The 14,421-nt window shown below is 36.0% G+C and overlaps 1 protein-coding gene across 2 annotated transcripts; it reads right to left on the bottom strand.

Annotated features, from left to right (window-relative positions):
- Positions 1-4: 4 nt before the first annotated feature.
- Positions 5-14,376, bottom strand: LOC113642406 (cytochrome P450 2M1-like). Of its 2 annotated transcripts, XM_027145857.2 has the most exons (9): positions 5,574-5,839; positions 4,678-4,840; positions 4,368-4,517; positions 4,070-4,230; positions 2,867-3,046; positions 2,473-2,614; positions 2,188-2,375; positions 1,940-2,081; positions 5-888 (listed from the first exon to the last, which is right to left on the bottom strand). In XM_027145857.2, exons 1-9 carry the CDS (start codon positions 5,769-5,771, stop codon positions 704-706), a joined length of 1,509 nt encoding a protein of 502 aa, XP_027001658.1. In that variant the 5' UTR covers positions 5,772-5,839; the 3' UTR covers positions 5-703. The 2 variants fall into 2 exon arrangements, with proteins under 2 accessions (XP_027001658.1, XP_047676811.1); XM_047820855.1 differs by lacking the exons at positions 4,678-4,840; positions 5,574-5,839 and adding an exon at positions 13,888-14,376.
- Positions 14,377-14,421: the final 45 nt, after the last annotated feature.

The raw sequence follows: 14,421 nt of genomic DNA, 5'->3' as shown, positions 1-14,421 counted from the left end.
CAAGTCAAGTCAAGAAGCTTTTATTGTCATTTCATCAATACAGTATATAGCTGAAACAGTACACACTGAAATGAAATGTTATGTATAAGTGAAGGGAAGAAAGTCAACAGTGTTACACATCTTAAGGACAAATATCGCATGAGATTCTCTTCATATCAGAACAAATGTCTTCACAAACATGATAGAATAAAAGGATGGGTTTGTGTTGTCAATCCTCTGTTCATACAATAGATATGCAAAGGTTTTTCAGGCATGAAGAAATGTTGTAAAGTTAGAATACTTTAATAATATTTATTTAATTTTTTTATTAATTTAGAAAATGCAAAGTGAGCAAACAGAAAAAAAATGTAAATCAAATCAATATTTGGTTTTGATACCCTACCAGCATCACTTCTTACACTTTTGAATTACACTATTAATGGTGCTAGAGGTAATTCATCTCTACCAAAAAAAGACCTTCAGAAAAACCTTTGCAGAGCTCTGTTTTATTATTTTATTATTATTTATTTTGTTATAATAAACACTAGATGGCATTATTGTATTGGTTAAGGCTTAATATGCGCATTCATGACTAGTTTACAGTTTTAGTTCATTTGGCTGAATTTCTTCTTGGTTCTCAGTGAAAGAATATAAATATTTTTCTATTCTTGCAACTGTGAACCAAAAAATAAGAATCAAGATACCATCCAAGAAAAACAGCTGTTTATGTTCTGTGCACAGTGTAGCACTCATAAAAACGAGGTAGACGGCCAAAGCTACAATTGGCAGGAGTGGTGTCAATCTCTCCCAGTGGTTGAGTGGCCCTGAAGGTGAAGTGCTGGAGGAGAGAGGTGAACATAATAAACAGTTCCACTCGGGCCAGCGCTTCACCTAAACAGGCCCGCTTCCCTGGGAAAAACAGATAGAATAGAGCCATGAATGTAACAAAGAACAAATTATTCCCAATGTTGATGTTTCATATACACTAAACTTTAACTGAGCCACATCACCTGTACCTGCTTTATGTTTTGCAATGCAGTGCTGACACATGATTGGCTTAGATTATAATTGCATGATTGAAAAATTAGTCCCACATTAAGTGCTATATATAGTTTTTTATAATTCTGTTGTATATTTTTGTAATGTACGAAATACCCACTCAATCAAATTTGTGGCTACCTGCACTTGCTTTTATCACAGACCCAGCACTGGTTGCTATTATATATGCTACCTGTGAAATCATTAGGGAGGTTCTGGTTTGTGACAGAAATTCATGATCCATCCTCAAAGGGGAAAAGGGAGTTAAGAAAAATAAGAAGGCAGTCCAAAATTAGAAAAATAAAGAGATCTGATTTTGACATGAATATTTTGGGTCCTTAAAGTTAAGAATGAAGTGTTGATTTATAATCTGGTGCCTTTAATTTGGGCCGTGGGAAAACCATTGGGAGTTATTTCACACCTCACCATGGTATTCTTTGTGTTAAGACTAATTCTGAAGCTCCCACACCGATGACCCCACATCATGTCACATAAGAACCACTACCATCACATGCACTGCTCCTGGAATCAGCCTGGAGGAAAACTACTTGGTTTGCACCTCAGTTGGGATTTAATCAGCTGGTTGGTGACCCATTTGCCCTTCTTTACCTGCTTCAATTGTGCATTTGGTCACTTAGTCATATGTCATCCATTTAAGGACTAACAGGTTTTACACTGCTCTTCTATACTACAGAAATTTAATCATAGTCATAAGTGAAGCCTCTGATCCTGCATGTATCTGCATTTCCTGGGGCTGATTTCTATAAAATAATTGCAGATTGCTGTCAGACCTTACCAGAAAAGCATTAGATATATAAATATGCTAGGAAATTAATTGTAAATGAAGGTGCATTGTTTAAGATAATAAAGGAAATACATGTTAGGTAACAACAAGGTAATAACATCTTAGGTTTTAGCTTACCCATTCCAAATACAACAAATGCATCACTTTTTTTGAATCGTCCCTTTTCATCCAGGAAGTTCTCAGGGTCAAAATTGTCAGGGTTCTTCCATAGCTCAGGGTCAGAAAGCACAGAAGACAGCAAAGGAACAACCATGGTTTCCTTAAGAAAAAACACACAACCTTCAGCAGATAAAGTGGGCAGAGTTTAAAAAATATGTAAACACATGTAAAACGTTTAAGGTCACATTGTGCATATGTTAAGGTACCTTGGGAATGAGATAGTTCCTATACTCAGTGTCATATAACATTTTATGTGGAACAGCAGTAGGTGCAATATCTAAGGTGCGCTGAACTTCATGAATGACTGCATCTGTATATGGCATGTTCTGTCTGTCATCAATGGAAGGGCTCCGGTCTCGTCCTACTACCTCATCAATCTCCCTCTGGACTCGTGCTATTCAAGATGATGGGTATAACACAGCATATGTATCAGATACCTACATATCAAAGCCGTGCTAATTATATTCATTATAATAATGCTAATCTCCTACCTTGAATATCTGGGTGCTTTATCATTAGCAGCAGGCTTTGTCTGATGGTAGAAGATGTGGTCTCAGTGCCAGCACTAAACATGGTCCATGTTGTGCACAATAAGCTATTTAAATTAAATTCTGTGGTAGGGTTATGTTTCTCCTGCAAAAGAAACTTTTTTTAGTTTTATTGTATCTGCTTGTGTCAGGACACTGTAACAATTGTTTCATTTAAGTGATTTTGTGTGATAAATAAGGGTGCAACTGACATTCCTCTTCTACTATATATCAAAATGTATTTTTCTTCTGCCTACAGGATTACCAGTGCTGAATAATTATGAGATTAATGGGTTATTATAGCTGTTTGACAACATATACTATGATTAATTAAATACCATGAAAAGAGGGATTTTACCTCTTCCATTTGTAAAAGGAAAGCCTCAATAAAATCTTTAGGGGGTGAAGAAGGATCCAGTGTCTTCATCCGTGCCTCTGCTTCAAGCTTAAATAAACCTTTGGCCTTTTCCACTTTTGACAACATGTCATGGAGATGCCCAGGGAAAAGCCCCACGATTTTGGGGAAAATATTATAAGCCTGTAAGGAAATAACAATATTGATAAAAAGAGATGAATGTATAACCAGCAGGAGATGTTCTATCTGAACTGGCAGATCAACATTCCAGCCTTCTCTAGCTACTAATCATCATCTGTAATCAAAGACTGTTTAAAAAACTCATACACATAAAATCACAAAGTTTTGTAACTTTATGCATTAGTCTTCATGTCAGTCACTCTTAGAAATGTTGTACATTTGTTAAGCTTATTCATGGTATTAGTTAAAATGGAAATTAGACTCAACCAGGATACAATTCCACCTAACACCCAATGTGCTACAAAAATAGGCTGAACAAGATCAAGCAAGGCTAGAGCTTCAGGCACATGATCAGGGAGCAAAGTCTCCTAGGAATGAACCCGCTATTAACACAAGCATCTCACCTTTCCAATATATATGTGTTTAAACACACACACACACACACACACACACACACACACACACACACACACACACACACACACACACATATATATATATATATATATATATATATATATATATATATATATATATATATATATATATATATATATATATGTATATATAGGGTGGGGGGTATATATATATATAGGGTGGGGGGATGCTTGTGAATGTATATATATGCATATATATACCTGGTACCCCGTCCTCCTAATGTCACCGGGCTTCCCCCTTCCAGTATACAATGAATTTAAAAAAGATTATATCTAATACGTTTCAATTTCACATTAGAATAAACAGACTAATAAACTTGGAACATGATACTGTATATTGTGGATAGTTTTTTTTTTTTTTTACAAAACAAAAATAACTGCCATGGGAATATTTCTGGCCATTCTCATAAATTTCATTATGTAGTGCAAATTAAAACTTGCACTGTAACTGAACAGAATTTCTGAAAAGCAGCTTATTTCTCTTATTTATTTCTCTTCTTATTTAGTAAAGCATATTCATTACCTTAACTACGTAATTTCATATGTTATTTTAAATGTATTTTAAGAATAAATAGCAATAATACAGCACCTGTCCAAGTGGACTACTGAGAACATTGAAGTAGTCATTCACAGCTTCGAGCATAAGATTTAACCGTGGGTCATCAGATTCAAATCTCTGGCCAAATATGATTGAACAGATTACATTGCACACTGCTCGATTTATCATGATTCCTGGATTGAAAGCACAGTCTGCAAGAGAAAACATATGACCTTTAGTTGAGTTAAAGCTTGCTTTAAGAAATTACCAAAAATATGTACATTCATCAATCAGAGACAATAAAACTTTTGGTGAGGTTCTACATACATCTGAGAACAATAAACAATACCTCCAAATTTACTAAAACTTTGTACGAGACAGCTGGCCTCCTCCATCACCTTATCCTCGATGGTGTGCCGACCCATTCCAAAGTTCTTCATGGTTAACAGAGTAAACCGCCGAAGCTGCTTCCATCTTTCCCCACTGCTGACCAAAACACCTGCAGTGCAAGAACTGCTCTGACCACAATGTGTGTAACAAATAAATGTGTATAACAAATGATTTGATTTGAGCATTGTGTACTCTCAAATCTTTTTTTTTTTTAGAAGCTTACTGTTTTTTATAATAACGAAAAGGTCCACTGATATAAATGAACTTACCATATCCATTTGTGGTCTTCATTAATAGGGGGTAATTTGCCCTTCCACTAAATTCATTACCCATACCAATCATGGTCTCTTTCAGGGCTTGGTATCCAGAGATCACCACAACAGGTGTTTTAGCAAACCAAAGGGTGAAAATACAGCCATGTTTTTTACTGAGCTGATTGAGAGAAATGTAAGAAATTTAAGATCAAATTATTCCTCCATCTTCGAACTGTTAATAATTGTTGTGTTTAAACAGTACGATTAGTTTAATTGCTTGCAAGAAAACTATCAATGATCTCTGAAAACATAAGCCTACACCAACATAATACAATGACAAATACTGCTGTGCTGTACATTCTGTGCCCAAAAGTTTAAAATACTTGACAATTATGTTAAATTAAGAGTTTTCAATAAACAAAAAAAGAGTTCCCCCAAAACTAAAATGTATTTGCATGGTGTAGCAATTAAATATCCCTTTACTGGTGCAAAATTTGGGGAAAACCTGTTCTAGCACAACTATGTTGTATTTTGCAGAGAAATCCCCATAAAGGCATGGTAGAGTAGAATAACTCATGTGTCCCAAACAGAGCCCTGACCCCAACTTTAAGGTGACCCAAACATCAGAGCCTGACCTCACCAATGTTAATGCGGCTGAAAGAAAAATTCCCATAGCAAAACTTCATAATCTGGTATACTGTAAAGACTTAGCAGCATAAATTTGAAATAGGAGGTTCAAAAAGCATATATGGATCTTATGGTCAGATGTCCAGATCTTTTGGCCACATAGTGTAGCTCATGTAGCATTCATCAAATTGCCTATTTATTATTTCCGAACTGAATTATTAATTTAATAGAATTGTAAACGTTATACAGAAAAAGTTAAGTTATTTAAGCGATAAGTTACTAACCTCAAGGTAATACTTGTACGGTTCCTTTACATAAATCTGAAAGAAATTCCCAACCACAGGTGCAGGAGCAGGACCTGGAGGCAGCCGTCCAAACTTACGTTCATATTCTTTACTGCGACTCTTCCCAATCAAACAGAAAACAGCAGCTGCAATAAGTACAGGCCAAAGGTATGTATTTAAAGCAAACAGCACATCCATAATATGGATTAAACAAGCACAGTCCTGCAGAAATGTATTGACTGCAGGACAAATCCCAACAGTCCGCAATTTAACTCTATTTTGTAACACACAGAGGAGGAGCTGGTGAAGGGAGATGATGTTCCACCCATTTCATCACTGAACAACACTCCAACTCTATTATCATTCTGTTCCTACAAAGGAAAACAAGGTAAACACTGATGCTGTTGCTCTAGCAGGTAGGAAATACAGCAACAGTGGAAATGCCCTTTTTATGCTTGATTCATTATTTAAGCTAAATTATTAAGTGTTCCAAGAGTGTGATCTATTCATGGCAGTCAATGTTTATTTTTCCAAAGTCTACAAAAATATAGGACAAATGAAGCTGTCATTTAAAATATATTAAATAAGCTAAGTAATTAATTTAGTTATTTTTCAAAATACAATTCGTTACTCCCACCACCGCATATTTACGTGAGCTGTCCATGATACAGTGATGTTATTGACTGAAAGTTTGGGACACATGGAGATTCAAGACAGCAACGATGATGAATCTAACAAATTTAAAAATGACGATGACGTAGTGGAGGATGAGCATCCATGGCCACACCTGGAGGAGCTGTTCACTTGTAGAGGGGAAAGGTGACAGTCTGCTGATGCAGTATAAACACTGTCTGTCATATATATATATATATATATATATATATATATATATATATATATATATATATATATATATATATATATATATATATATATATAGTTGCAATCAGAAATATTCAACCCCCAAAGAGTTTTAGGGATTTATGAATAAAAATCTTGTCAAAGAGCAGGATTCTGCTTTGGATGACTTCTTTATGAGTTAAGTGATGCATACGATCAACACAGAAAATGTATGATGTAGTATTTGTGTGTAACAGTATATTTTGTTAAGAGAACCACGTCACAATTATTCAACCCCTATATAATATTGTTATTTTTAAAGCTTTCTGGCAGTTTTCTGGCCTGAAGTGGAGCTGAAACAGCATTAAGCCATTGGGAACTCTATAATGCTTCAGCTGTGATGTATATATAAACCCCAACCATGAAGGCGTTGAAGGTGAGTTGCAATCATGGGAAAGACAAAGGAGCTTCCACAGAAGCTGAGAGAGGAGATTATTTCATCACATCTGATGGGCGTTGGGAATAAGATTTCCAAAATATTTAACATTCCAAGAGACACCATTGGGAGCATTATAAGGAAGTTTAAAACTTATGGAACAGCTGCAAACCTTCCTGGCCATGGAAGAAATCCCACAGGTAAGAAAAACCCCCGTGTGACTGCAGGAAAGCTAAAGGATAACCTGATGAGAGTTGGTACAAGTGCTTCAGTGGCAACTATAAGACGTACACTGAATAATCAAGGACTTCATGGCCCGGACCCCAAGACGCACTCCACTCCTGACCTCAAGGAACATCAGGAGTCGACTAGAATATGCCAGAAGGAATTTGAATAAAACTACAGAGTTCTGGTACTGATGAAACCAAACTGGAACTTCTTGGACATATGGATCGCCGGCATGCAAAAGTTCAGGCTTATGACCAAAAGAATACCATCCCCACGGTCAAGCACAGAGGTGGGTCATTGATGATGAGGGGCTGTTTTTCTGTAGAAGGATCGTGAACCTGGCATCATGAATTCCCAGAAATACCAGGTCATTTTAAAGAAGAACGTGATGCCTTCTGTGGACAAATTAACCTTGGTGATCATTGGATTTTCCAGCAAGACAATGATCCCAAGCACAGGAAAAGATGCTGGAGCATCCTGGAGTGGCCTTCTCAGTCACCAGATTTAAATCCAAGTGAAAATCTTTGATGGGATTTGAAGAAGGCAGTTGCAGCACGGAAGCCATCAAACATCCCTGAGTTACAGACTTTCGCATGTGAAGAATGGGCAAAGATTCCAATCGAGAGGTGTAAGACGCTTGTCAGCACTTATCAAAACCGTTTTGTTAGAAGTTATAAAAAAATAAAGGACACTCCACAAGGTACTGAAGCTGGGGGTTGAATAATACTGCACATGCTCATGTGTTACAAGAGTTACAATTTTCATTTAAACTTCAATGTTAAGTCAACTTCTGTTGTCAAACTAACTCGTATGTATCAATAAATATTTTTTGTTATTTTGTATATTTTGTTGCTTTTTTTCATTGATTTTCATTATCTTTTATCAACATCACTATATTGTCTTTTGATGTGAGGGGGTTGAATATTTTCTGATTGCAACTGTGTATAGATATACAACTGTGTGTGTGAGTGTTTGTAATTTTATTAATAATAATGCTTCTTAACCACTCAATCGATTTTAATCACTAGGTGGCACCAGTTGGGGCTTAATAGGCACAATTATGACTCGTATGTTTACTTGGATAAATTACATAATGTCAGGACTCAGCCTGGACTTTGGCCATGTGTTTTTACGTTCTGTGTTCACGTGTCAATCCTCTGCTGTCTTCTGTTTTGTCCTGTAGCCAGTCTGTGTCCATGTTTCATGTTTTTTTTTAAGTTATTAAATCCGTTTTTGTTAAGATTCCTGCATTTGGGTCCGTTTTTACCCCCGTTTTTACCCCCGTTTTTACGTCCGTGACACATAATTCCTGATTCTTGATTTACTGAGCAAATTTCAGTGCTGTTCCTCCTAAAGTTCATAATCTCATAATATCATTATTTACTGCATGTATCTGTGAGTAGTTTAATGGATATTAAGTTTGTTATTAATAGACATGAACATTGGCATGCATATACTGTGTATTATTTTCATCATTGATATAGCCATGCTAGGTAAAGGTAATGGCCATTAATCATTTATGTTTCTGGAAGAAGCAAGACCAAAGTTCAGTTTGGAAGGTAACAACAAAAAATATTTTTTTTAATTAAAAGAAAGAAAAGGTAAAGAATGATATGATGATGCATGAGAAGCTGGAATGCATTTATATTTAAATATAATAGGGGACTAGTACAATGGCAATATTTTGCTGCATGAATAGTACTAGTTGTTAATAACACAATCACATAATTTGTGTAATTTCAGTATAAACTCACTTTACATGTTTTACTGAATACTGAATACTGCCTTTGTTACAGAATTTCAACAAATAGATAACACTTTATCTATATAGACTATATCAAAGATGATTATGAAGATGACATTTTCACATAGAATTTTATTAGGACAAATTGTCATCATGTCAAAAATGTCAAATAAAAGAAAGCAATGTCCAGTGATGCAACAAAATCATAAATGGCTAACATATTTGGCTAAATTACTTAATTACTGATTCTTGATTTACTGATCATTTATTCCAAATATCGGTGTTGTTTCACCAAATGTCCATATTCTCATAATATCATTATTTACTGCATGTATCTGTGAGTACTTTAATGGCTATTAAGTTTGTTATTAATAAACATGAACATTGGCATGCATATACTGTGTATTGTAATGTTTTCATCATTGATATAGCCATGCTAGGTAAAGGTAATGGCCATTAATCATTTATGCTCCTGGGAGAAGCATGACCAAAGTTAGAAAGAAAAAATAATCAAGATACCATCCAAGAAAAACAGTTGTTTATGTTCTGCGCACAGTGTAGCACTCATATAAACGAGGTAGACGACCAAAGCTACAAATGGCAGGCGTGGTGTCAATCTCTTCCAGTGGTTGAGTGGCCTTGAAGGTGAAGTGCTGGAGAAGAGACATGAACATAATAAACAGTTCCACCCGGGCCAGAGCTTCACCTAAACAGGTCCGCTTCCCTGCTAAAAACACAGACAGAATAGAGCCATGAATGTACAGTAACAAAGAGCAAATTATTCCCAATGCTGATGTTTCATATAAACATTAACTTGAACCCCCTGTAAAGTTGTCATGTGACTGGCTTATTCAATAATTGTATAAATTAAAATAAGTGCTACATTAATGGTTATATTTATTTTTCTGTCAATATATATTTCTAAATGCCCTTCCAGGCAACCCTGTGGCTACCTGCTTTTGCTTTTATCACAGACCCATCAACATGATCTTGCAAGCAATCAGCCTAAACGTGGCCATGCCTCTTTATAAGGTTTCAGACTGCCCCCTTCTGTGTGCAGGCATAAATCTATGCCAGGTAGTAAAGCAGCACTAGCAACAAACCTGTATTTTTTGAGGACTTGATAAGATAGGAGATTAGAAGCCCAGGAATAAGGCCATCTAATTTTAACAGAACATTATTTTCTACCTTGTTTGCTTTGCTCCAATGTTGGAATGTCTACTCAGACTGTTTCTTTGTATCCACTTTCCCATTCTTCCTTTTTTCCCTCTAACCTTGTGCAATAATGCCTGCATACAGTATAAGTTGTTTTTGATATCACTATAGTAAAGAAATGATGATGTTTGTATGGAAGAAGACATTTCTGAACCAGCTCACCTGAGCAAATTCCTAACAAGAGGAAAACAGACTAACAGGTGAAAGGCCATTTTTCTGTGAGAGTTATTTCCCACACAGCTGACCCCAGATTGTGTTCCAAAGCACCACTATCCTAACGTGCATTGCTCCTGCAATCAGCTAACAAAACTACTTGGTTTGTCCCCTGACTAACACCCTGTTATGTTGGTGTTACGCATGCACTTCTGCATTCACTCTATTCATGCAATTAGTTCCTTTAATAATATATCAGCATTTTGATGACTAATGGGTCCTACACTGCACCTCTATCTGCACTCCATGCTGTATCAAATAACATTTTTTTTGTTATGATCATTGCTTGGGAAGCCCCTGCTCTGTGTCTTGTACAGTATCAGTTTGCACAGGTAATTTTTAATTATTTGCCTTTTAAAAGAAAATATAAATCCAAGGCATTTACACTTCTAAATCATTGCAGGATGTGGAAAGGCCTAACCAGAAAAGCACTAGATATATAAATATGCTAGGACATTAATTGTAAATGAGTGTGCAGTGTTTAATATTATAAAGTAAATACATGTTGCACATCTTAGGTTTTAGCTTACCCATTCCAAATACAAGAAATGCATCACTTCTTTTGAATCGTCCCTGTTCATCCAGGAAGTTCTCAGGGTCAAAATTGTCAGGGTTCTTCCATAGCTCAGGGTCAGAAAGCACAGAAGACAGCAAAGGAAGAACCGTGGTTTCCTTAAGAAAAAACACACAACCACAAGTGGGCAGAACTGAAATTGAACACTTGAAATTATTGTGCATTAAAATACACATCTAGTTTTGAAGGTCACATTGTGCATATGTTAAGGTACCTTGGGAATGAGATAGTTCCTATACTCAGTGTCATATAACATTTTATGTGGAACAGCAGTAGGTGTAATATCTAAGGTGCGCTGAACTTCATGAATGACTGCATCTGTATATGGCATGTTCTGTCTGTCATCAATGGAAGGGCTCTCGTCCTACCACCTCATCAATCTCCCTCTGGACTCGTACTATTCAAGATGTATATGTATAACACAGCATATGTATCAGATACTTACATATCAAAGTAGTGCTAATTCTGTGTCAGTGGAACATCACACTGCAAATTCATTCCACATCCAGTACTGGCTACTCCACCAATAATGCTTTATTCCCTTATTCCTTTATAATAATGCTCATTACGTACCTTGAATATCTGGGGGCTTTATCATTAGCAGCAGGCTTTGTCTGATTGTAGAAGATGTGGTCTCAGTGCCAGCACTAAAAATGGCCCATGTTGTGCACAATAAGTTATTTAAATTAAATTCTGTGGTAGGGTTATGTTTTTCCTGCAAAAGAAACTTTTTTTAGTTTTATTGTATCTGCTTGTGTTAGTATGGACACTGTAACAATTGTTTCATTTAAGTGATTTTGTGTGATAAATAAGGGTGCAGCTGACATTCCTCTTCTACTATATATCAAAATGTATTTTTTTTCTGCCTACAGGATTACCAGTGCTGAATAATTATGAGTTTAATGGGTTATTATGGCTGTTTGACAACATATACTATGATCAATTAAATACCATGAAAAGAGGGATTTTACCTCTTCCATTTGTAAAAGGAAAGCCTCAATAAAATCTTTAGGGGGTGAAGAAGGATCCAGTGTCTTCATCCGTGCCTCTGCTTCAAGCTTAAATAAACCTTTGGCCTCTTCCACTTTTGACAACACATCATGGAGATGCCCAGGGAAAAGGCCCACGATTTTGGGAAACATATTATAAGCCTGTAAGGAAATAACAATATTAATGTTACATAAACTAGGCATTACAGTAAGTACTAAAATATTTTCTTTGCTAAATAATAAATTGTTCAATGTTTTATAATATGGCCAAAAACCTGGAATTTTAACAGAGGTGTGTAGACATTTTACATCCATGGTATATTGAGACAACTGCAGCTGCAGTTACATAATCACTTAGTTAAAGCATAGTTAAAAAACAGGCAAGGCAAAACCAGAATCACAATATCTATAAAGAGAAACCACACAAAATATTTCAGAATCACAATTGAAACAAAATATGTAAGACGGCTGATCCAAAGGCAGTCAATGGCTTACAAAGATATTGTATCATACTGTAGTACATTTATCTCTCACACATGCTCAGTCATGCTCTTTTGCGACAGTAAAGATAAAACCTTATGTGTTTGATGAAAATGCCATTCTTAGTCAGTTGCCCCACTTGCTCAAAGCACTCTGGCTATTTTTCCTCTGACCTCTCTTACCACCAAGTCTTCCACCCATAGAACTGTCACTCACACAGATTTTGTTTTTGCACATTCTGTATAATCTCTGGAGACAATTTGTGTATGACAATCCCAGGAGATCAGTTTCTGAAATGCTCATACCAGATCATCTGGTACCAAAAGTCAGGCCACAAGTCACAAAGATCACACATTTTCTTTATTCTGATATATGATGTGACATTAACTTAATGCACCTGTACCTGCATGATATATACTGCTTCATACTGCTGCCACATGATTGGATGATTGGATAACTACATAAATGTGCAGGTATGCAGGTTTCCAATTAAAGTAGACAGTGAGTGTATACATTCCACACCTAATCTATGTTATTTAATGTTATTTTAAATGTATTTTATTTTACATTACCTGCCCAAGTGGACTATTGAGAACATTAAAATAGTCTTTAACAGCCCTGAGCATAAGATTTATCTGCGGGTCATCAGATTCAAATCTCTTGCCAAATGTGATTGAGCAGATTACATTGCTCACTGCTTTACTTATCATGTTTCCTGGATTGAAAGCAGAGTCTGTAAGAGAATAAAAGTTGATCTTAATTGTTTGCATAATTAGGCTCTTATCTAAGTGTATGCACTGAATGAACACCCAATAATTAATTACAGACATCTCCAGTGCTCAAATAACTATTTGCCCACTGACCATGAGCAGTTTGACAAAAACACAGGTAGGCCTATGTCTCAACTATAAATGGTTCTAATTTTAGTACCAGCAATGGTCCAACCCCACTGTTCTTGTACATGTAACCACAATATTTAACCCTAACAAGGACAATGTGTCTGCACTAACAAAAATAATATAATGTATATGCAACCATATTGCAATACAATTCCACTTAAAAGGATTCATTTAAAAGGTGCAAATGGCATTTTAAATTTAAGTAGTTGAGTCAACACATTTTATATTACCAGCAATAAAAAAGTTTTTGTTGGAAGAGTAAATTATTGTATAAAAAAATTATTGTATGTCAGTATAGAAGGCAAAATATTTCAAATAGTACAAAAGCAGTTTTGGATTACATGTGAAAAGACAGGGCACAGAGATTTCTGCTAGAAAAGGAAAAAAGAAACAAAGAAAAAGAGATTCAAAAAATTTTGCATAAACTCAGGTTCTGCATAAATCTTAAAGCAATAAGCAATACCTCCAAATTTACTAAAACTTTGTACGAGATAACTGGCCTCCTCCGTCACCTTATCCTTGATGTTGTGCCGACCCATTCCAAAGTTCTTTAGGGTTAACAGAGTGAACCACCGAAGCTGCTTCCATGTTTCCCCACTGCTGACCAAAACACCTGCAGTGCAAGAACTGCTCTGACCACAATGTGTGTAACAATGTACAAAATAATTCAAAACTCATTGATATAAATGAACTTACCATATCCATTTGTGGTCTTCATTATGAGGGGGTAATTTGCCCTTCCACTAAACTCATTACCCATACCAATCATGGTCTCTTTCAGGGCTCTGTATCCAGAGATCACCACAACAGGTGTTTTAGCAAACCAAATGGTGAAAATACATCCATGTTTTATACTGAGCTGATTGAGAGATATGTCATAAATTTGAATTGGGAGCACCAAAACATATGTCAAAATGTCTTTGTATGTTTTATAGCATTACAATTTCCCTTAACTGAAACTAAGCAACCTGAACCTGCAGGACAATGACCATGTGAATAAGGTGGGCTCCATGAAGACTGTGTGCAAGTGTGTGCAAAGGTTGGTTGAGTGACCTGCACAAAGCCCTGAACTCAACCCCACTGAACACCTTTGAGATGAATCCAAAATCAGAGCCTGACCTCACTAAAATTTATTTGGCTAAATGAACAAATTCCCACAGCAAAGCTTCATAGTGTAAACCCTTACCAGAAGAGTGGAGGTTATAACAACAAAGGGGGACTAAATCTGAA

This window comes from Tachysurus fulvidraco, chromosome 11 (assembly GCF_022655615.1).
Source record: "Tachysurus fulvidraco isolate hzauxx_2018 chromosome 11, HZAU_PFXX_2.0, whole genome shotgun sequence".
Classification (NCBI taxonomy): Eukaryota; Metazoa; Chordata; class Actinopteri; order Siluriformes; family Bagridae; genus Tachysurus; species Tachysurus fulvidraco.
Note: the sequence above shows the minus strand (reverse complement) of the source record. Positions and strands in the feature narration are given on the sequence as shown.

What these genes read in the sequence shown, in the direction of transcription:
- LOC113642406 (XM_027145857.2), bottom strand. Translation starts at nt 5,771, where the DNA reads ATGGATGTGCTGTTTGCTTTAAATACATACCTTTGGCCTGTACTTATT. An exon ending in CGTACAAGTATTACCTTGAG is followed by an intron (nt 4,841 to 5,573) that starts GTTAGTAACTTA and finishes TCTCTCAATCAG; the next exon opens with CTCAGTAAAAAACATGGCTG. An exon ending in AAGTTTTAGTAAATTTGGAG is followed by an intron (nt 4,231 to 4,367) that starts GTATTGTTTATT and finishes TTTCTCTTGCAG; the next exon opens with ACTGTGCTTTCAATCCAGGA.